Below are 22,208 nucleotides of genomic sequence, written 5' to 3'. Positions count from 1 at the left end.
GATCGACGTGCGAGTGACGAGACGAGAGTCCGGCACCGACGAAGCCCCGACCGGCTAGCACCGAACACATTCCCTCGCACCACGGTCCACCCCACCGCTCACAACTTCGAAAATGGTAACAGCGAACAAAGCGGAGGGAAAACTCGCCCTCTATCCCGAAAACAAGGTCAGCCTATTCATGCGGGAAGGGTCCACTTCGAAGAAAAGGTCGGGAACTTTTTCTTGTGATTCAGCAAGGTGCGCCTAGCTGGGCTTTGCTTGTGGGTGAAGTTGAGGGAATCGTAGGCACGTTTCGCGGGTCCCTGCCTCTCTTTTTTTTTTCGTTTTTAGATGCCTGAACTTGTGCTGCTTGCGAACATCCCAAGAAAAATCTACAGAGTGCCAAAATAGCAAACGTTTGGCTTTGGATCGTGAATTAAAGTGGATTTTGGGTTGTAAAACAGGGTTGCCAAACGCAAGTCTCAAAAGATCACGCGTGATCGCCGAGAAACCGCCAACCGCTTCTCGGTGTGTCTGAACGGGGTCGCTCGCGAACCGCATCCGCAACCGCTTCGCGAACGCGGATCCGCTTCCAATGTGAATGCGCCATTAGGCGCCCGTTTTCGGCTTGAGCGGCATCGCCGTCGCCGTTACCGCGCGGTACATTTTGGGTAAATTTCCCCACCAAATTTAACGGAAAATGTTTCCCGCTAAATTTAGTAGAAAATTTAGCGGAAAAACTTCCCCGCCAAATTAAGCGGAAAATTTCCCCGCTAAATTAAGCGGAAAAATTTCCCCGCTAAATTAAGCGCCAATAAATGTCCGCTAAATTTATAGCAACATTTTCTCGACAAATTTAGCGGTAAAATTTCCCCGCTAAATTAAGCGGAAATAAATGTCTGCTACATTTACAGCAACATTTTCTCTACAAATTTAGCGGAAAATTTCCCCGCCAATTTTAGCGGGAAAAGTTCCCCGCTAAATTTAGTGGGAAAAATTCCCCTCTAAACTTAGCGGTAAAATTTCCCCGATAAATTTAGCATAAAAATTTCCCCCCTAAATTCAGCGAAAAAAATGCCCCGCTAAATTTAGCGGAAAAATTTTCCCTCCATATTTAGCGGAAAATTTTCCCCGCTAAATTTAGCAGAAAAAATTTTCCTGCCAAATTTAGCGGAAAATGTTTCCCGCCAAATTTTGCAGAAAACTTTTCCCGCTAAATTTAGTGGAAACGAATTCCCCGCTAAATTTAGCGGAAAAATTTCCCCGCTAAGTTTAGCGGAAAGAGTTCCCTGCCAAATTTAGCGAAGTAATTTCCCTGCTAAATTTAACGGGAAAATAATATCCGCTAAATTTAGCGGAACCCTAAATAGGAGGCGGGCAGGAGAGGAAGGGCATAGCCTCCTTTCCCTACCTTTCCCTCCACCTCCTCAAGAGCTTCGCTCCATTTCGGCGTTACAGGGGTTTGTAAGCGTCTTCCATTTTTTTGTTCCCACCGTTTTGGGCAATTTCATTATTGCTTTTAAAAAAGGCTAACAACGTACGTTTTTATTTCATTTTGCTCTTCACTATAAGCCTATTTCAAAAGGGCGCCGCCATCTTGAAATATCGCCACTTCCAGTATGGGCGAAAACATTGTTTTACTGTAGCCACTCCAATTAAATGCATTTAGGATATAAGCGTGATCGTGGCCCATTCTCGTTTTGTCTCCCTCTATTTGTTTACTACTTGCAGATTGAAATGTTTTATTGTTTTTTCGTCGCCCATACTGCATATGCCTACAAGGTGGCCGGGGACGAGAGTAAGCGAAAAAGGTCTGTAATTGGGAGTGAAGGAGAACTCTAAATGCTTTTCAGCGGTCACAAGTCAAAGTCAAATTGGACGTTTTAGTAATTTAGACAGCGTAATGTTCGTCTGCCAGTAGGGGCGACAGTGGTTTATACTGTAGATGAGCAATTTCGCCAGTGCAGTACGACTGCTAACCTGGGGTCTTTAACGTGCTCACGCAGAAGGGATACACGACCGCACGCCGGTACGATGCTCATCCAGATCGAAACGGGCAGGGGTGGGGCTCGAACCCAGGATCCCTGGGTTCTGCAGCGCGAGCTTTCGCTCCACGCGCGTCAAGCTGGGTGTGCGCTTCAGTCCACTCGGCTGAAGCGTAGATCAAGTCAACACGCCCGTGGAGTAAAGACTGAAAAATAGGGAGCTCTTTGTAGCGGTTGTTTGCTAAATTGAGATATACGTAACAAAATTGAGGTAGCGTGATGTCTATGTTTAAGTTGAGGTGCAGAGGATGTGAGGTACATTATTTTTTATCGTTATTTTTACATGTGTCCCCTGCTAAATTTAACGGAAAGCGTTTCCTCGCTATATTTGGCGGGAAAATGGAATTTGTGCGTAATTATTAATCAATTCATGTTTCCCCGATAAATGTACAGAAGTACTTACATTTTACACATTTACGTTGCACGCTTTTGTAGCACCGCCTTATGAAACCATAACCCATAAACGCAATCTCTATATATATATAAAAAAATCCTGAATAGCACAAGACGTGCCATCGTTGTGTAGGTCCCTAGGCCCCTTTGTGGCTTCGAGGTAAGCCCTGGCCTACGGATCCCCAGTTGGCGGGTTTGAAGCCCGGTCGAAGAGCCCGCAATCTGACGGATGGTTATTGCCGAGAAGGCGCCGTGTAACCGAGATATCAGTCACACATCCAAAGATCCTCAGGTGGTCAAGATTAATTCACGATTCTCACCTGGGGCGTGCCCGATGTCCTTCAGGGGTTTGACTCGTAAAATTACCAAATTCGTTTCTGTTTGCAGTCCCCTCGCTCACGAAGAAGCGGCTGTGCGCGCACCTGACCGTTCTGGCCCTCAGCATCTTGGCCTTCCTGGTCGCTCTCGATCTCCTGGGCGACGCCTTCAAGCTGGTTGGCGGCAGGGCGGCGAGTCATGTGCTCTCGGACAGCTCCGTCCTCATAAACCCCGTAGTGGGGCTCATGGTCGGGGTCCTGGTCACCGTGCTCATGCAGAGCTCTTCATCCTCCACCTCCATCACCGTCTCGATGGTGGGATCCAACCGTAAGTTCTTCGGATCTTCTCACAGACGGTCCGCACTAATAAAAGTTAGCAGAAATTATTAGTAAAAAGACTAAGTGTGCAGGCGAGCAGGTGGCAGCCAATCACGTCGTTTAACACTTGAGACTGCGGTGCAAGAAGAGAAAAACAAAACAGTTGGCTGAGTTTGAGACGTCCCCTTCTGTGTGTGCTCCTTCGCCTAAACGGTTTTTTTCTTTTTTTTCCTTTCTGCTCTACAGTTTTAAGTGTTAAACGACATGACAAATGATTGCTGGCTGGAACTGTGAAATCACAGCACGCAGCGCTGTGTTTTAGCGGATACACTGACAGCTGTAGTTGGTGAAAACTTAAAAGGGCAGTGCCAGAATTCTTTTACTTTGCGGGGATACCGCTTTGAACAAATCCCTGACATTTACGACCAATGAAAAGACGCGCTCGTTTTCGGGCGCACCTCTTATGCGCCCCTTTCTGTTTTTCGCAGTGTTACCGTCGGCGTTGGCATAACCAAGCTAAATTTAACGGGAAAATTGACGTCCCGTGACCTCCAATACCAATTCCATTCCCCGCGTTAACACGCTGAATTTAGGGGGAAGTTGACATCACGTGACGTGAACAGCAAATCAATTCTCCGGTACATTTAGCGGGCAAATTCAGTTTCTCCAGTAGATTTCGCGGAGAAGTTGAGTTTCTAGCCGAGAAACGGAATTTGTCCACAGGTGACGTGACAGCAAATCATGGTACATCATTTTCCCCGCTAAATTTAGCAGAGGAACTGATACGGTGCTGAGGTCAAGTGGCGTCAATTTTTCAGCTAAATTTATCGGGGAAACGGTGGGAGGACGAGGAGGGGAGAGTGCAAAAGAGGAGAGGAGGATACGGAAGAGGAGACAAATGAGAGGAAGGAAGGATGAGGAGAGGGTACGGAGGAGGAGGGGAAGACCCTCCCCTCCTCCCCCTCCTTAAGAGCTGCGCTCTAATTTCGCAGTACAGAGATCTGAAAACGTCTCATTTTTTCTCACGCAATGAACGTCGCAGAAAAAATAAAGAAAAACGAGCAACGTTCACCCCCTCAATTCGCAGCCAGTACAAGCGGCGACGTGATCTGCAACTAATTACATGCCGCCAATGTGGATCATAGCCACGAGAGGAGGTTGGCAAAGCACGGGACACACGCTTAGTTCCATGCATAGTTAGGGTTCGGCTATTGTCTTCAATGCCACGATTGTTTACGAGCCAATACTTGAATGTTTGTTGAACTGTTGACTATCCCGAGCCCAAATCGCGTGCTCGCGCAATGCTCAGTTCCAATCTATAAGCCGCATTCAAATATCCTCACTGGGTGGTACTTCGACCGCCCAGCTATATCATCAAGTTTTGCGAAGGAGAGATTGAATGAAAACGCACACTTTTGTCCTTGAAATTACACCACAACAAAAAGGTTTGTTGGTTAATGGCGTTGCGTGCGACTATACTTGGGTCCGACTAGTGCCAGTAAACTCGTGTAAAGGGGAAAACATTCCAATTGGATATCGTTGTACCGCCCTGTAGACGTGGTCGTTTTTTCTTTGATATTATTGAGAATAGTAGGGAAAGCACCACGCGCTCTGTGCTTTTCATGTGTCTGTCGGCACTTTGGCCGGGTCCCAAGAAGTGTTTTCGGAGACCAAGTGTCGCGTTTCCCGAGTTGAGGGGGGGCTCCCGCAAGCGTTCGAGACACAGCTCTTCTTCCGCGGTTTGTTTTTGGGCGTATTGCTTATAGTTCGTGTGAGCGCTTTCCTGCCCCTACGTGCCGAAAGTCCGTTTCCAAACTCGTAAAAAAGCACCGCTTTCCTACGAGTGGCCGTTGCCCCCAGGGCTACGAGCGTCTGCTCCTTGACCTTGAAGCACAGGGCCAAACGTAAATTCACCGAGGGACCCGGGCGGAGAGACAAACACGTCGACGCACGTTAGGACTTTCACTGAGCCAGAGAGGAAGTGCCTCTGCCTCTTGGAATCGTACCTCTCCCGTGACGCTCGCAGATTAGGCACGATACTCTTGTATGTGCCTGGCGTACGTCTGTTTCTGCTTGAGTCTCTCCATCTGCGCTTTTTGGCCGCATAAACGTGCACCGGTCGACATGTTTCGGCGGTGGTTCTCGCTGTGGTTCGCGCTTGTATATTTTCTGCGGAAAGCCGGGTTGTACTTGTCAGCGACTGTCAAGTCGTTCCGTAAACTACGGTCTATGTGCTTTGTGGACGTCGGGACCCGTACACTAAAGTTTCGTGTACGTCTGGCCCGTTTTGGTTTTGGCTTTTCAATTTTCACCCAGCCTTTGTGGTGGGACGAATTTACCCGACGGGGCACGTTTCCGTCATAGTAGCGGACCCCTATATTTCCTCCGGCCTCTGAGCCGAACCGGACTTGGGTTTGGATTCTGGAATTTCGAACCAAGGAGAGAGTGTTTTTATGACTCCACGTATGAGCAGCAATTTCGAAATTGAGTCGCTTAGCGTGTGTTGGCGCATGGGACCAGCTGAATGTTTTCAGGGCCCTGATTGAACAGCCAGGACGTCCGACAAGCTGTCTTAAACCCTGATGAGCTTGTGCGCGACACTTTAAAGTTCATCTCCCGCGATACGCCACGTGACCTGTCGTCCGGGACAGGTACTTTGATTAGCGCCTACGACGCAGCCGCCGTCCTCACCTTGAGCGGCACGAAACCTGACTTCAAGGCGTTCTTTATTTGTAAGCCGTGTGCGGCAATTTGCCCAAGTGATCACCTTTTTCCCCCTTTTTGTATGTAACCTGATGTTTCAGTAAAGTTTTTGTTGTCTGTTTTTAATCGGGCACAACGCCTCCGGTTCTTACCGCTTATCACCGACAACCAACGTTCCAGCAGCCAGCTTCATCCACGATCCCCAGGTCCTCGATGGCAGTCAAACAAGGTGTACATCGAGGTGCGGCAAGACAACCAGAACATCACCACTTGCCCCTTTAAAGGGTAACTGCAAAGAAAAAGGGCTTTTTAAACAGCCTAATTGGGACAAGCTGGTCACAAAACAAATCTTCCGCGCGAAAGAACAAATTTTTTTCTAGCGATATTTACTCCAAAGGAGATAATTTATTCGGAGTCACAACTTCTCCACATTTGAAACTCCCGCTCTTTCGACGCGCGCGGAGTGGCTGTTATACGTCACTCCGTGACGTATAGCAGCCACTACGGGACGTATAATACCAACTTTGTGGCGTGCGATTTAAGACGGGCTAAAAGCCGCAAACTAAAATCAGTCTCGCGCAACTAATATTGCTGTAACAAAATTTGTTTTTGGCGGCAAAATTGTTTTGTGACTTGCTTGTCCCAATTAGGCTGTTTAAAAATACATTTTTTTTCTTTGCAGTTACCCTGTAAGAATCCAGTGTACGCTCCGCTTCGAGTGCGGGCGTTTCGGCTTCGATAGCGCTTCGTCGCGTGCTCAACCACAGCGAGGCAAATGGCAACGAGCACATGCAGGAGAAGCGTCTATTGGGTCTTAAAGCGAAGCTGTTTATGACTAGGGTTCCGTGGAATTTTCGTGTGCGTCAACACGTCGTTCCCGTAGCCTGGGTAAGCGCCGCAGAATCTTCCAGCCGATGTCTAACAACAGGACTTTCATCTTGTGAAACTTCTAGCGTCAACGTCAAAACTTCCTGACGTTATTCTTCGACGTAAGCTGGTCCAATCATGATTTGCATTGGCGTCACCGAAGCTTCTAGGTGATGTTCCTCAACCGAGCCTGCGCCTCTTGAAACTTGACATGACGTTGGCAAAGCTTCGCGATTCTCCTCGACGAAATATTCGCCTTAGTTGTCCGAGACGGTTCTCCTGGTTGACTGCTCTTGTTCCCCAGGAATGGGTAGAAAGTGTAACAACCGTTTGCATCTTTCAGTGTCACATTCTTCAGGCAAAGCCACGAGCTTGGAGGCATTCCAGCTGCGTCCGTCCTCCAGGCCAAAACTGCCTGGACCCAACTGTTTCTGTATTTTATTGGTCGGGAGTTTGAAAGCTCACGCCTTACTGACACTTGCGGGCTTACGGACCCGTACATAATCTCCCTTCTTGAATCTTGGAGTTTTGGCACTTCGTTTCGCGTCTGTAAACTCCTTCGTCGAGTGCTATTTGATTTAGACACGAATTCGTTGCGGTTCCATTGCCGTGGCTGGCTCCTGAAAGAAATTCTTCGATGGAAGGCCAATGATGTCAAGTCGGGTCCTGGGTTGGAGATGGTGAAGGAGCTGAGCAGGAGACACCCCTGTGGTCGAGTGGGGTGTAGTCCGGTATGCACCCAAATAGTCCACGGCGGCTTCTTTAAGCGGTCCTCCTTCCAGAACTGAAACTTGAATAAAGTCAAAAAGTCTCCTGCTGAATCGTTCGACCGACCCATTGGCCTGCGGGGAGTATACCGACGAGAGACAATGTTTGGTTCTTCTCTTGTGTAGAAAGTCGTCAAGAAGCCTCGACTTGATCTGTGGCCCGTTGTCTGTCACGAATTCTTCCGGATAGCCCTCCCGACTGAACACGCCTCTCAAGAATCTATCACCACTTGTGACGTAACCGCATTTGCAAAACAAACTTCCGGCCACTTGGAATGGTAGTCCACAAGGGTGATGATGAACTTGGGACTTCCGGTGGTCAGGTGCAGCGGATTCACGATGTCCATAGTTAGCTTTTGCCAAGGCTTCTCCGGGAGAGTAACAGAGAGTAGTGGTGCCACGACCGGTTTTGCTGACTTGTCAGCTGATTAGCCACGTGACAGCTTCGCACAGCATACTCACCTGCCTGTCTATTCATTGCCATCGAACTTGTCTCGAAGTCTTTGTTTGGTTTTCACGATGCCAGGGCGTGCCTCGTGTGCAAGAGAAACCAAGTCAAATGAACGTCAGCGAATCTGGCACAACGATCTTGTCTTCCCTGAAGACAATGCTATCCACAACGGACAATTCCACAATTCCCCCCTAAGCTGGAGGAAAGGCATTAGCTCCTGAGTGAGCATCCTCTTTGCTGACCATCCCTTTTCAAGGTACGTGGTCACTAGCTGCAGGGTAGGGTCCTTGGCTGTTGCGACTTGCATTTGATCCTTGGTGATGCAAGATGACACCAAAGGCACAACTTCTTCTTCTATTTCTGACTCTGCTGCTGCCACCAAAGGTAATCGGGACAGCGCATCCGCGACAGCATTCTCACTGCCTCTTTGACAGGCGATGTCAAAGTTGTAGTAAAGGAGTCTTGCTGACCACCTTGCGATTCGTAGTGGCCTCCTGCCGGAACCTCTGGAGGATAGTTGAGTCACCAGCGCCTGGTGATCCGTTCTAAGTAAGAACCTTCGGCCCCAGAGGTAGATGTGCCAGCATTCGCATGTGACCAAACACGCCAGAGCCTCATTTTCCCCAGCAGAGTACCTCCGCTCGATAGAAGTCAGTGACATGAGTGCAAAGGCCACAATGTGTAGCTCTTCCCCAGCTTGTTGCTGAAGGACAGCCCCAAGGCCAGTGTCTGATGCGTCAATGGTCACAACGACTGGAAGGTTAGTGTCGAACATCTTGATGACGGGACATGACAAAAGAACCTTTTGGTCTCAAAGCTTCTCTGCGCTGCGTCACCCCAAGTTGTAATGTAATAATGTTTTATTTGCTCAGGAGAGCCGCGGCACCGCAGAAAGGCAAGAGCCCGTACCAAGGAGGCCCGTGGTGCCGTTTCTAGTGATGGTGATTATGTGATGGTGTAATGTACAGATGAAAGTTATGGTGTGTTAGGCCTAGCAGCAATCTTCGCGGTGATGGTCTTCGCGGTGCTGCCATGGGCTGCTTACTTCTGGCAGGCCGGTCTCAAGCGCCTGGAGAGGGCTCTTTGCGTGCCATACTTGCATACGAGCCGGCCGAATTACCGGCGGTGCAGGGAGTCCAGCACCCCCGCAGGGGTTGGCGCCGGTGTTGGCCAGGCGGCGGTCTTTACGAAGTTAATGTTTGGTTCTGACGCAGCAGTTTTCTGAGAGGCTGGACCACATCGGAATAGTGTGGCACAAAGCGGGAGTAGTAGCCTTCAAGTCCCAGGAATAACCGCAGCGCTGAGACGTCCTTAGGTACTGGTGCTTCAGCGATGGCCACCACCTTTGAATGCAGAGGAGCGAGGCCTTCCTTGCCCACCACATGTCCGAGGAAAGAAAGGTGGTCCACGTCGAACACGCACTTGTCATTCAGTTGGAGTCCAGCCTCGGAAATGCGCCTCAGAACAAGTCTAAGGTTTTCTTGGTGCTCGCTCGTCGTCTTCCCCCAAACGATGACATAATCGATGTAACAGAGAACTCCTCTTCATCCATTCAGGGTGGGCGACATCATACTTTGGAAGGCAGCCGCCGCCGATGCAAGTCCGAAACAGACGCGCTTGAACTTAAACAGTCCATCGTGGGTGACGAAAGTTGTCAACTCATGGCTGTCGGGCGTCAGTTCAACCTGGTGGAACGCAGATGCCAAGTCGAGCTTTGAAAACTTAGTAGAATCCATCATCTGGTGCAGCAGCTCCTCAGTATGGGGAAGTGGGAACCCATCCACGATGACGGCTTTATTACGTTCCCTCAAGTCGACAAACAACCCGATCGTACCGCCCTTTTTCCGAACCAACATAATAGTCCATTTCGACGCATCCACCCGCTCAATGCTGTCGAGACGTTCCAGAAGAGTGGTTGTTTGGGCGAGTTGGTTTGGCATCTTATACAATCTTGTGCGCAACAAAGACGAGGACAAAAGGAGAGAAGAGGACACAACAAGGCGCAACTTTCAACTGAATTTTATTGAAAACGTGTTCCGGTATATATATAGTCTCAACCATCGTCGTAAAGGAAAAATAAACACCATGACAGAGCATAACTGGGAAACAACACTATCTCGTTCTCAGGAAAAACAATTCCTTCTCCGATAATGCGATCGACGGCATAGCAACACACGTGTCTCCTAAATAATCAATGTGCTCGGCTTCTATGATTTCGCGTGTTACCGCTGACTTGCATTTCCCAATTTTTACGCATTCATCCAACAGTGGGGTACAACCGCATGTCCTACAATGCAAGTCAAGAAAGCCACCGTTCTTTTTTTGCACGTTGTTATTGTGCTCGCGAAGCCGATCATTTAGGCAGCGCCCCGTCTGCCCGACGTAGTGGCTGCCACAGGACAACGGAATGCGGTAAACCACGCCATCTGTACAGTCGACAAATTTCGTTCTGTGCTTCTTTTCACATCCGTGTTTGGCACGCACGCCAGGCTTTGATAGTTTGCACAGTTCCATGAGCTTATTGGGCGCAGAAAACACTACCTTTACATTTGATCGCATGGCTATTTTCTTTAGATTGTGCGACACTCGGTGTACATACGGAATCACAACAACTTTTCCTTTTTGTCTTACCGGCTGGCTCTCATTGTTTTCTACGAGACAGCGCTTTCTTAGAAGGCCTTCCGCGACCGCAACAAGAATGTGTTTTGGATACCCAGCTGCGAGCAAGCGCAAAACTTGCTGATTAAAACCCTGGGGGATCAAATGCTCACAGGACTTTTTTAGTACATTGGTGAAACACAGGTTAACAATACTCCTTTTGACTAGCTTCGAGTGGGCTGAATGAAAGGGAAGTAACGGCTTATTCGCACGTGGCTCATAGCACCAACAGATGTGGTCGTTGAGAAATAAAAATCTGATGTCAAGGAAGCGAATAGCGTTGTCCACAGGTATCTCATGCGTGACCTCGAGTGGGCCAAAACATTCCTTAAAAGTGGTCAGGGTTTTGACAGCCTCTGCTTCAAAAGCGTTTGTGTCAGATGCGATGAAAACTAAAAAATCATCTACGTACCTAAAAACTTTTTTTACCTTTGATCCCTGGAGCCGGCTGTTAAGAGTACTGTCAAGTTGTGCTAAATATATATCGCTTAGAACAGGCGCGATACACGAGCCGATGCATATGCCCTGTTTTTGCAAGTAAGGCTTGCCTCCCCACTGAATAAAAGTTGTAGTTGTTCGAAGATAGAAACTAAGTAATTCTAAAAAACCGCTGCTTGATATCCCTAGCTCATTTTGAAAGGCTACCACTCCAAACTTGTCGATGCACTCCTCCACACACAACAGCAAGCCGGAATGTGGGAGGGAGTAATAAAGGTCTTTCACATCGACCGAAAACGCCCTCAGAGCGTTTCCTTTTTGAGTTCTTACGAAGTCTAGCACTTCTTCTGAGCTTCTGACGAGAAAAGGGTCGTCAACGTGTAGCATGTTAAGTTTCTCTTGAAGATATAGTGCGATTGATTTTTGCCACGTGCCTCTTTCGGAAATTATTACGCGTAAGGGCATTTCTAGTTTGTGGGTTTTGGCACTGAAGAAAACATCTAAACACTCGCGCGTACTCTTTTCAATGCTCCTTACAACACTACCGAGTTCAAGTTCCTTGCACAGATTTCTGGCTTCTGACTTTAGTTTTGGCAGCGACACACTTCTATGGCAATTAAACACCTTCTCAACAGCTTCCAGGGCTTTCTCATTGTACATACCATGTGAAAGAACCGCAAAGCCTCCCTCCTTATCAGCAGGTAAGACGCAAAGGGAATTGTCTTTCAGGTATGTCAGCGCCCGCTTTACGGGTACCTTGGTAGCAGCCGGCTTGCAGGAACGGACGACGTCAACACCCTCAGACACGCAGCGGGCAGAGTCCTGTTCAGGGACGCGCCTCGACACCTCTCGAACCAGAGACAGCAGCTCGGGTGGCGACTTTTTTGGCTCGACAGCAAACTTGGGTCCAAGACGTAGAACTTGCTGGACGTCTTCTGGTAGATGGAGTCCCTCGGGCATGTGAAGCGCAGTCGACTGTGCAGGAGGCTTTTTCGGCAGACGCTCACGAAGCTATGCCGTCGATCGCATTATCGGAGAAGGAATTGTTTTTCCTGAGAACGAGATAGTGTTGTTTCCCAGTTATGCTCTGTCATGGTGTTTATTTTTCCTTTACGACGATGGTTGAGACTATATATATACCGGAACACGTTTTCAATAAAATTCAGTTGAAAGTTGCGCCTTGTTGTGTCCTCTTCTCTCCTTTTGTCCTCGTCTTTGTTGCGCACAAGATTGTATAAGAGACGTTCCAGTCGTTGCAACTCTTCAGACACCTGTTCGCCCAACGTAATGGGCAATCTACGTAGCTTCGAGGCAACTGGTTTCACCGTCGTACGAACCTTGACTTGATGGACGAAGCCTTTGGCCAGAGCAAGCTCGCCCGAAAAAAAGATGTGAGAATCTACCACGTAGATTCACTGGTAGCACGACAGCTTGCAGAGTGCGCGTCAGCTTGTAGACAGCTGAGCGTGTCGCCGTGGATGTTAAGTTGCAGGTTCTGAATGGCATCCAATCCAAGAAGTGACTTTCCACGCTGTACAACATGTAACAAAACGTACGTCCGTGTGTGTTTGTAGGCCACCTCAGCTAAAAACAGCCTTTAGCTGGGATGCGCTTCTTAAAGTAATTCAGCAGCGTCACCGTAGCGTCAGTCAGCGAGCGGCCAGCGAAGTGCTTGCGGAAATATCTTCACTAAGAAGTGAAACAGACGAGCCGGTGTCGACCAGAAACGGCAACATTACGTTGTCAACGTCGATGTCAACGTAGATCCCTTTTCCTCGCATGTTGTCAGGGTTCAGGTTCAAAATCGTGACAGAGTTCGTGGTCGCCGACCATTCGTTCGCTGCATGATATTTCTGCCGACCTTCGTACCTCAGCTTCGACTTGCACACCGCAGCAAATTGCCCTCTTTTGTTGCAGTTGCGACTAGTATTGTCTCCGGCCGGGCATTTCTTCGCATTCGTGCGGTGCGCAGTCGAACTGCAATGGTTCGACTGCGCACTGAGCTCCTTCAGCTCTCGCTGCGTCTGTTCGATGTGCCTGCCGAGGATGACCACGCGGTTTAGTGTCAGACTCGTTCTTTCGAAAAGCAATCGCTCGCGTATCTGTTGCGACGCTGCCCCCTCCAACAGCTGATTCCGTAAAGTCTTGTCAGCCGAACTCTCCAAAGCTGCAGTCCGACGACAACTCACGGAGGGCTGCGGCGTAGACTTTGAAGGCTTCAGCTGGCATTTCACGGCGCTGACGAAGACGATGTCTCTCCACCAGTTCGTTCGTCGTAGTCGAGAAGTGGTTGTCCAGCAGAGCCAGTGCTTCGTTGAATGCGTTCTTTTCGTCAGCCCTTTAGTGACTCCTTCCTTTTCTTTTTCTTTGATGGCCGATGCCGGAGTGGTCGGTGCTACACTTTTCTAGTTCTGCTGTCCTTCCAGGCCCAGCGCATTGAGCAGAATAGCCTTCCAGCGTTTTGGAGTAAAGTCATCGCCGCCAACAGCTTCCAAGTAATTGAGGCAGGCTAACCTTCACTGCCGCCATGGCACGCAGGCTGGCCCCGGCGTAGCGAGGAACGAGGCTGGTGACGGACTGTAATTGAACATGGCATCCGTTCACCGGCAGAGATCACAGAAGGCAATAGCAGGCCCGACAGGGTTCCTCAATGGTCTTCACTCGTCGACATTATGTGGTGTCCTGAGGACACTAAGAAAGGGCCGACCAATCCGCTCGAACTTTGAACGAAAAGTGTTTTTTTTTTATGTCAGTGCTTCGTTGCCAGGTGACGTTATGATACATACAGCGTTTCCAACATAAAAACACCCCCCCCCCCCCCTGGCTAGTGCCAGACGTAAAGGCTATTGTGGTCCGCAAAGAATAGTGTGGAAGATCTCCCCTTGCACGAGCTCAGGAGCTCGTGGGTGCACCAAATTAATCTTGTACGAAATGTCTGGCCATTAGATGACACTGGCATAGAACGTCCTAGTAAGAAATATCTTGGACTGAAATAACTTTGGTATGAAATGTCTGGGATTAACTGCACTGGAATGAAGTATCCTTAAACGAAGTATCTCTACTTGTACGAGCTCAGCAACTCGTGAGTGCCCCAAAGTAATGTGGCATGAAAAGTCTGGGTATTAGATGCCACTTGCATAGAACTTCACGGTAGAAATGTTTTGGGACGAAATACTTTTGGTATGAAGTGTTTGGTATTAACTGTCCTGGAATGAAGTATCCTAATATGAAGTGTGACAGGGTCAATCCAAAGTATGAATCATCCTGGTATGTAACGTCCATGGGATCAAACGCCTAGGGATGAAACCTCTTGGAACGAAACGACTTTGGGCTAAAGTGTCTGTGATGAAATGTCTCGGTATGTAATATCTTGGGATGAAGTGAGTGGACCCTATGTGATCATATTGAATGTAAGTAATATTGATGATATATAGTATAGGGTGGGTATCGATTCCGAAGTTAAATCTCAAATCGGCCAAAAGTGCAGTACCTGCGCGTAACCATTTGCAGTTTTCATCAAAGATGAATTTGGGCGGTTCAGTTTGACTTGGAAAATTTCAAGGCGTAACTTCCTTACAGTGAAAACTGAGACCGATATCCTTGCCATGGTCGACGGCGGACGACGATGCAAACGGCCGAGTTAGGAAGGGTGGTGACTTCGGCGGAATTTCTCGGTAGGTGCAGCGAACAGACGACACAGTCGTCTGCTTGTTGCACCTATCGGGAGATGGCGCCACAAGCATAGTCCTTTCAAACTCGGTCGTGTACGCCGTCGTGCACTGTTCACCGTGGCAAACGTGTTGGCTACAAATTTTTAAAAAAAATTTAGAGGAGGCTCCGCCATGAAATTTGCAGTGGTGAAATGCACCATTGAAAGACACATCTTATGGTAATTGAAGAAGGCTATGGTAAAGTGCAGATTTTTTTCAACCGATATTGCAGCGAGCCTCAGAACTAATACATACGGATTATTTTAGTTATTTATACCTTGATAGGAATGGTCACATAAAAGTTTTAACTGCATAAATACTACCAAAAACACTAAAGAACGAAAACATTACACTTAAGAACAATATAGCCATGTATAAAAGTAAACAAAAGTTATAGATTCAATGGAATCCCCCAGGAAAACGTTACCACCTATTAATGGTGTGGGTGATTTATGTGGAATATGTCGTCTCTAAATAATACAAATCTCGCTACCACTTATGAGGCTAACAAAACGCTTGTGTGGGCGAGATCGACTCTAGTTGGATCCGGACCTTTATTGGATTAACCACAAGCTCAGTACCAATATACGATAATAATGAAGGATGACTAGTTTTGATAGAAGCGGCTATCGATTCTGACAACGAATGCTATTCGCAGTACTGACTGTCCGGCACGCCGTGCCTATAATCATGGGCGCCAACGTTGGAACCTCGGTAACCAACACCATGGTTTCGCTGATGCACATCAAGCGCCGGGAGGAGTTTCGCCGAGGATTTGCCGCTGCTACTATCCACGACGTCTTCAACTGGCTCAATGTCATACTTCTGCTTCCCTGTGAGGTCGCTTTCCGTAAGTCATTGCCGCACATTCCAGACAATGGAAATGGTTAACCTTTCACCTGATGACTATACCAACTTACTGTTCTCAAACAATAGGGTTTGATCCCTGTGAGCGCTGCTTCTGCGTAGGAACTTCCTGTTCAGAAAGCAAAGCGTATGCGCTGTTGCGTGGCAAGGTTAGCGCCGCTGCTCTGGCATGACGTTAATTTACAAAGGTGTTTGCACCTAAAGCTAATTTATACAACCTACACTCAGCCGAAATCAAATTCAAAAGGTTCGGCCATAATTATCCATTCATCTGCTCACAGCAACGTCTGAAGATTCACTCGATAAGTAGATTTAGATGACGAATCGGTCGTTGGAACGTTTAATAAATGGTATGAAATAATCACACCATGGCGGAATGCCCAAAACCATTGGGTTGTTTTAGTACTATACTGCCGCGAGTCACACGCCACGTAAGAGCACAAACATTTCAACGCATAAAATACTGAACAAATAAAGAGATAAATCAAGGGGTAAAACTAAACATAATCCTCAAGAATAGATGGAAGTAGAGCATACCTATAAGCTATTTATTTTATAAGCAACACAATTTACAACATATTGTGAAATTTAAGAGTAAATAGGAAGTGGTTTGCACTCTGAACTGCATATAAATAAAATTGAGTACGTGGGTCTTCTCAACTGTAATCCACGGAGTGCAAAAGATTACTTTTTGACTCATTAATCCTTGAAACCTCCGTAAAGAGTGTGACCTATAAAATAACTACGTTAAGTCTTATACTCATGTTTTATTGCCATTGATTTCTGCCGGATTATGTTTTATAGTACCCCTTAATTTGCGTAGCATTTTAAGCCTTCGATTTGTTGTGGTGTTGCATGGTGCGTGACTCATGGCTGTATAGTAGCAAAGAACCTAATATAAGAAACGTAATTTCTGTTATAACATATTTTTGATTAAATTTAAAGATAATTACGAACATGAGGTAACTAACTTTATCCACGCTATATTGTTGGCCAGAATAGCACCCACACGAGGGCGCATTCACACCGGCCACCTGACAAGGTTGAATCTTCATTCACGAATATACAAACATATTATTATATCTTCTGTTTACCTTGATGTGCCTGTATTAAATAGGCAAAAAAAAGTATTTTGGATTCCGAGTTTGGTAGCTTTTTTTTTTTTTTTGCTTTTTCAGAAGATTTGTTTATTCAAGCGTTTCACACCGTTTCACATTTTTCATTTTGTAGAAATTACTTTAAAATATTTTTTCTTCACTCGATTAGGCCTAATCATTACTATTCCGACAGTCTCACAGAAGAGCCCTAGTGCAGAAATTGGAGAGGTGACGAAAGTGCAAGCCCTCAAACAAGCGATCTCCGACAGGTGACACAAAACGTCAGCTTTTGTCCCGGTGGCTTCAATGGGCAATAATTGAAAAACGAAACTTCCGACAGTCTTGCCGTTTGCACTGAGTTTCAAATCATGAATGCTCCAAAAACAAACTTTTGGTAAAGATTAGATCTCAGTGACAGCGTTTTGAGTTTAAATGAAAGCGCCCATCTGTATAACTGAAAAGTACGTTCAGCTAAAAACGACAAGCTCAGTGGTATACTTTTTGGTGGGTGCGGAAGGGGGGGAAGGGGGGGGGGGGGATCACGCAAACTTTATACTCCATCACTGGAGTCAATCGGTTCAACTGAGTAGGTGACTAAATGCTCCCATCCGGCAAATCCGTACCCAACTCTTCCACATGCTCCCAAACTAAGAACCCCTGTAAAGGAAAACATGTGTTCGTTAATTGTCAAGTACGTTTTCACAAATCACGGTGGTCGGATCGATATTTTCGTAAAATTTTGTTTGCTTTTCTTTTCTTTTTTTTTTGTTATTTTACGGGGCATTGAAGTTCCTTCATTTCGCAGACTTGCTGGAGTCGATTTCCGGAGAGTTCGTCGTAATCGTCGACAAGGGGCAGAACATGAAGAAAGCGGAGTACCTCTCCGCCGTCACCAAACCGATTGTGAAGCTCATTGTGCAGGTGAGCTTTCGTCCAACTTTTCTTATACGGTGAGAAACTGAGGGAAACGAGGAGATGAGAACGCTCGGTGACGTCAGAGCTCCTGACTCCTCTGATTGGAATTATAGTGAGTACACGCCAAGGCTATGGCTCCGTTTGTCTCTATTCTCTGCTCGAATCCGTTCGAGCGCGAGATATTGCGCGAGGAGCAGACGACGTTCTTCTTCTCGCTGATTGGGGAAAGACAGTGTCTAGAGACAAAGGCCGCTAGCTTTGCGTCTGCTTTACTTTCTAAGCGCAGATAAAGTACTACTTTATCCAAGGTTTAGAAGATGTGTACTTGACTTGATGTACACTCTCTGAGTATGCAGGTGTGCTTCGCTTGAAGTGTTTTTGGGGCACTTTCCGAAGAAAGTGCAACTCTCGACTTCACAGTACATTCCCTGAATTTGGTCATGTTAAAATGGTATCACAAATTATGCTTTGTCTATGTGAAAGAATACCGCTAGGGATATTCTTCTCGCACCAGAAACACGAGCACACGACGCATCGCTCCGTTTGTACAGGGGGCGTCTTTCCCGCAGCATTTCTAACTCTCGCTACTTTCTCACTCGGTCGGCGCGAGCTAGGGTATTAAAAAGATTGCAGGAGAACATTCCTCCATCAGGGATTGCTTGCTGAAACTACGGGCCTGACGTCTGCCCTCTCCTATCCAACGTTATCCAGTCCGCCAATTCCAGAAATAGCTGATGCGCCCCCGATTACCTCCTGGCGCAATGCATACCAGCTTTTAAACTGGCATGCGTTGAAAGGGCATCGTAAAATATGTCGTTAAAGAGTTCTCGCAGTTTACTTTGGAAGTGCATTGCATTCACAGAATTTTACTTTAAGTACATTTCACCCGGTGTACATACTACTTTACTTAAAGTATATGACCTCTCATTTACTTTCACCATTACTTCAAGTACATTTTAGATATGCTTTACCCAACGATCTTTGCAGAGAAAGCTCGGCAATCGGACGTCACAGCGCGCTCTCATTTCCTCCTCTCTCTCAGTTTCTCTCCGTAAAGTTGCTGACAAGGTAAAAAAGGCAGTGCGTTTCTTCGCTGCCTTGCACCGTGCTTTCGCTACCTGTGCACGCTTGAAACTCACGAGGCGTAGAAGCGTTGTCAAAAGGTAGAAAGCTCACGCTAGAGGCGGGGCGAAGGAAACTCCTCCCTGTTATTCCCATCCTGTAGGGGACTATAAAATTACCCTGTCGGTAGCTGAGCCGGTGAAGTACGTAAATGAAATCTTCAGCATGAACATTGACAACTTTTCCAGAGATGTGCCGAGGGAATTATAATTGTTGCATCGCACTTTATTTCCAGTTGGACAAAGATGTACTGAAGGACATAGTCCTGGGCCATCCGACCAATAGCTCCCTTCTGAAGGAATGTTGTAAAAAGGAAGGTGACGAATGCATCAAAAGATGTAAGTAGACATGCAAATTGGTGACTCGACGGTTCGCCATTTTCGGAGACTGTTCCAGATATCCATGAGATTCGATGTACTACATCGGAGGAGGGGTGGAATAGTGTTTGGTCGCATTTTCATAGGATTTGGACACTTAATTATGTTGAGTGTCTGTTTAAACAGCCGGAACTTAGTGAGCAGTGTGCGTCCAGTGTGTCAGCTGTAGATGTGAAAATTAGCTAGTGTAGTACCCCTACAAGCGTGGGGTCTTTAACGTGCATCACGCACTAGTGAAACAAGACATTTGACTCATCCAGATCGAAACTGGCAGAGGTGGGGATTGAACTATAGGTTACTGGGTTCTGCAGCGCGAGCTCCATGGTGCTGCGGGCCCTCCAAACGGCGGAGCCCACAGATCCCCCAAATTAATTTAGATACTGGTTGACAATGCTATAATAGAAAAACTCAAAAGCGCTCGATAATAGTTTAATGCGTACGAAACAAGCTGAGAACTACGCAGAATATAGTTAACTTAATAAAATTGTGGGAGGACAAAACTATGCTGACTAAATGAGCTAAATTCTCATACACACATTTCCGTTCGAGCGCGGTACGTTGAGTTGCAGAGAGATTGATACAGAAAGTTGAGGAGCGTGTTTGCTCAATGGTTGTATACGTAGTTTCTTCGAAATGAAGTCGACTGCAATCAAGAGCCAATAAGAACACACTATCGGCTTTTTGGGGTTCACTAATCGTAAGCGAAATCCACGGCGAAAATGGCGGTACCCGGAAACGGCGTCTACATGACCGGGCTTAAAGGTCGACGACCAGTTCGCGCTCTCCACTTTTTCCTCGCTTCCTCCTCTCTCCCTTCTACCCTGTCCACCGCTGCCTGTTTCCTCCTCCCCCATGGTGAGGAGGATCTTCTGCCTTGCAGAACCTCGAGTCTGGTCGTCAGCTTTAAAAGCAATCCTGCTGTCTTTCGCGACTTTTGTTAGCTCAAATCCTCGCCAGTCATGGGGAAAAGAATTAAAAAAAGGCTCGAGTTACACCTAAGCACTTCTTACGAGTTGTGAATGCGAAACCACGCACGCCGCTCTTCGCTTCCTTCTTTCGTCAGCGGCGTACAGCGTGCCGGCGCGCTGACCTTGGGCGTGGAACGGTGGAGCCGCTGCCTTGCAGACACGCAACGCCATCGGGTGAGCGATCATTCAAACTGAAGCGCAGCGGCCAATGGGAGCCTCGTCGACGCGCGCTAGCCAATGGGGACCGAAGCCGAGATTCTATCAGCGTTCCTTCGCTCCTTTCGGATCGGGGAAGCTAGGTGCCGTGTCCAGGCTTTTCGCATGGTTTCATAGCTGGGAGCTGGCTAAACTTGGAGAAAGGATTTAAGGTGCCGTTCTCTGGATTTAGACTGATGATGTCGGCTCGCTCCACGAAACAGTTAATGCTTTCGCATTAAAAAAATACAAAAAAAAAACTGATCGTGGGTTTATACCACTCCCTAACCAGCAAAGCAAAATACCGTCACCCGATGGGCAAATGATGCGCGACGCCAATGAGTATGGTCAAGCACCCCCCCCCCCCCCCCCCCCCCTTCCCGAGCCTTCCCTTTCTTTCCTCGGCTTCTGATTGGTATGCCGCACCACTTCGTCAGCGTTGCCGCGCTCGAAAGTGTAACTCGATAAACTTCTTTTTTTTTTGCACGTTGCGAGAGCACTGCGCGACGGTGAGCGTTGTTCCTCAGGCGACTGCTACCTATGGCAGAAACGCCGTTTCGCGCTCAAACGCAGTCAAACGCAAATCTGTGTCGCGCCTTAAGTACTTCCTCTATGTTTGATTTCAATAAGGAGCTGCCTTAGACCATGTTTCACCATCAGCTATGCTCCGCGCAACGAAAAAGCCGATACTGCGTATGCCCGCCGCTAGCTCTCTATGCATAGAGTTACGGATCTCGTACAGCGGGTTTCGGAGAGCTTTGTGGGACAGCCGGAAGCAGTCTACAATAAACTCCTTTAAATCTATTAAATGCGTCATCATCTATTGCTCCGGTGCATGCAGCCGTCGTTCGTTTAGACAGTCGATCGAGGTTCGGACTGTACTGGACTGGTTTTGTGAGGCCGATTTGCGGTTCCGGCCATGCTCTTCTGCTAAGTTGATTCGCTCGTTGCGCTTACTTTAATTCTTGCAAGACAGAAGGTGTCTTCTGTAGCGCTTCCCATGACGTGCCGCGAGAACGGGAGAGAAGGTAATTCAACGGCCATGGTGGTGGCACAACGTACGCGACAACGTACACGAAACCACCGACACCGGGGAGGAAAGATTGGTTCATCGAAGACAATATTACGCGTACCGTAAGCGGTGATCGAAGGAAGCTGCGGTGGCTGCACCCGAAAGCGCCGACGCCCGAGAGAACAGATTCGCTATCCGAACATAACAGTGTGCGGACAGTCGCAAGATTGGAATTCCCACACTTCGCTGAGTCGGGCGCCGTTCGCAAAGCCTTCTCATTCCTACCCGTGCTCGTTCCTAAGCCGTGCAAGCGCTAAATGCTAGTGCATTTCGTCGAGAATCAGCGTAGCGCACGCCGTGGGCGTGTCTCTGTAAGCCTTAAACCGTCTTTATCTACTTCCGTTGTTTCCTGTTCAATGTGTTCCAGCTGGGCGTGAATTCCAAATTTAAGTCAGCAGAATACCACAAATGTACCAAGCCAGCTGCAGCCAAGATGTAGCCGCTGATCACCTCTATGGACAAGGATGCTCATTTTAGTCTAGCATATCTCAAAGCTTAATATCGTCCGAGCTCCTAATTTTCTCTATTATATCATACGCAGGTTTCTAGGATATTTGATGATGTTACCTACTGTTTACAGTGTATACACCAACTCATGTTTACAAACAAACCGGAGCGCCCCTAGCGGACGCCACCGGCGCCGCGCATGCGCGGTGGGCGGTGGGCAAGAAGCCCGCCGTCGCCCATAAACAAACCATTGAATTGCGTTGTAGTCGGCGTCGATGGGAGTCCCCGTGCTTTTTTTCGCGCTATAATTGTTGATTCTACGTCCTCCTAACAATTTCTGAGTACTTGAGCGGCTTCAACAAAATTAACGAGACAAAATTTTGCGTGAATAATGCGACGTGCGGCGATTCATTTCACGTGGACGCCGCAGATTAGGCGCCAAAGCCTGACTCCCACAATGAGATTCTGGTCGCTATTTTCAGTTGCGACGTCGCTCGGGCTG

The 22,208-nt window shown here is 47.7% G+C and overlaps 1 protein-coding gene across 1 annotated transcript in view; it reads left to right on the top strand.

Annotated features, from left to right (window-relative positions):
- Positions 1 to 22,208, top strand: part of LOC115317680 (sodium-dependent phosphate transport protein 2B-like) — a 45,111-nt gene that overhangs the window by 7,166 nt on the left and 15,737 nt on the right. Inside the window, exons 2-5 of the mRNA XM_040208235.2 lie at positions 2,805 to 3,062; positions 15,305 to 15,496; positions 17,416 to 17,531; positions 18,883 to 18,985. Of these exons, the coding sequence (XP_040064169.2) occupies positions 2,805 to 3,062; positions 15,305 to 15,496; positions 17,416 to 17,531; positions 18,883 to 18,985 (669 nt within the window). The remainder of the gene's footprint in view (positions 1 to 2,804; positions 3,063 to 15,304; positions 15,497 to 17,415; positions 17,532 to 18,882; positions 18,986 to 22,208) is intronic.

The sequence above is a fragment of the Ixodes scapularis genome, unplaced genomic scaffold (assembly GCF_016920785.2).
Source record: "Ixodes scapularis isolate PalLabHiFi unplaced genomic scaffold, ASM1692078v2 PGA_scaffold0__279_contigs__length_252992795, whole genome shotgun sequence".
Classification (NCBI taxonomy): domain Eukaryota; kingdom Metazoa; phylum Arthropoda; class Arachnida; order Ixodida; family Ixodidae; genus Ixodes; species Ixodes scapularis.
The sequence above is the reverse complement of the archived record's forward strand: the minus strand, read 5'-3'. Positions and strand labels throughout refer to the sequence as shown.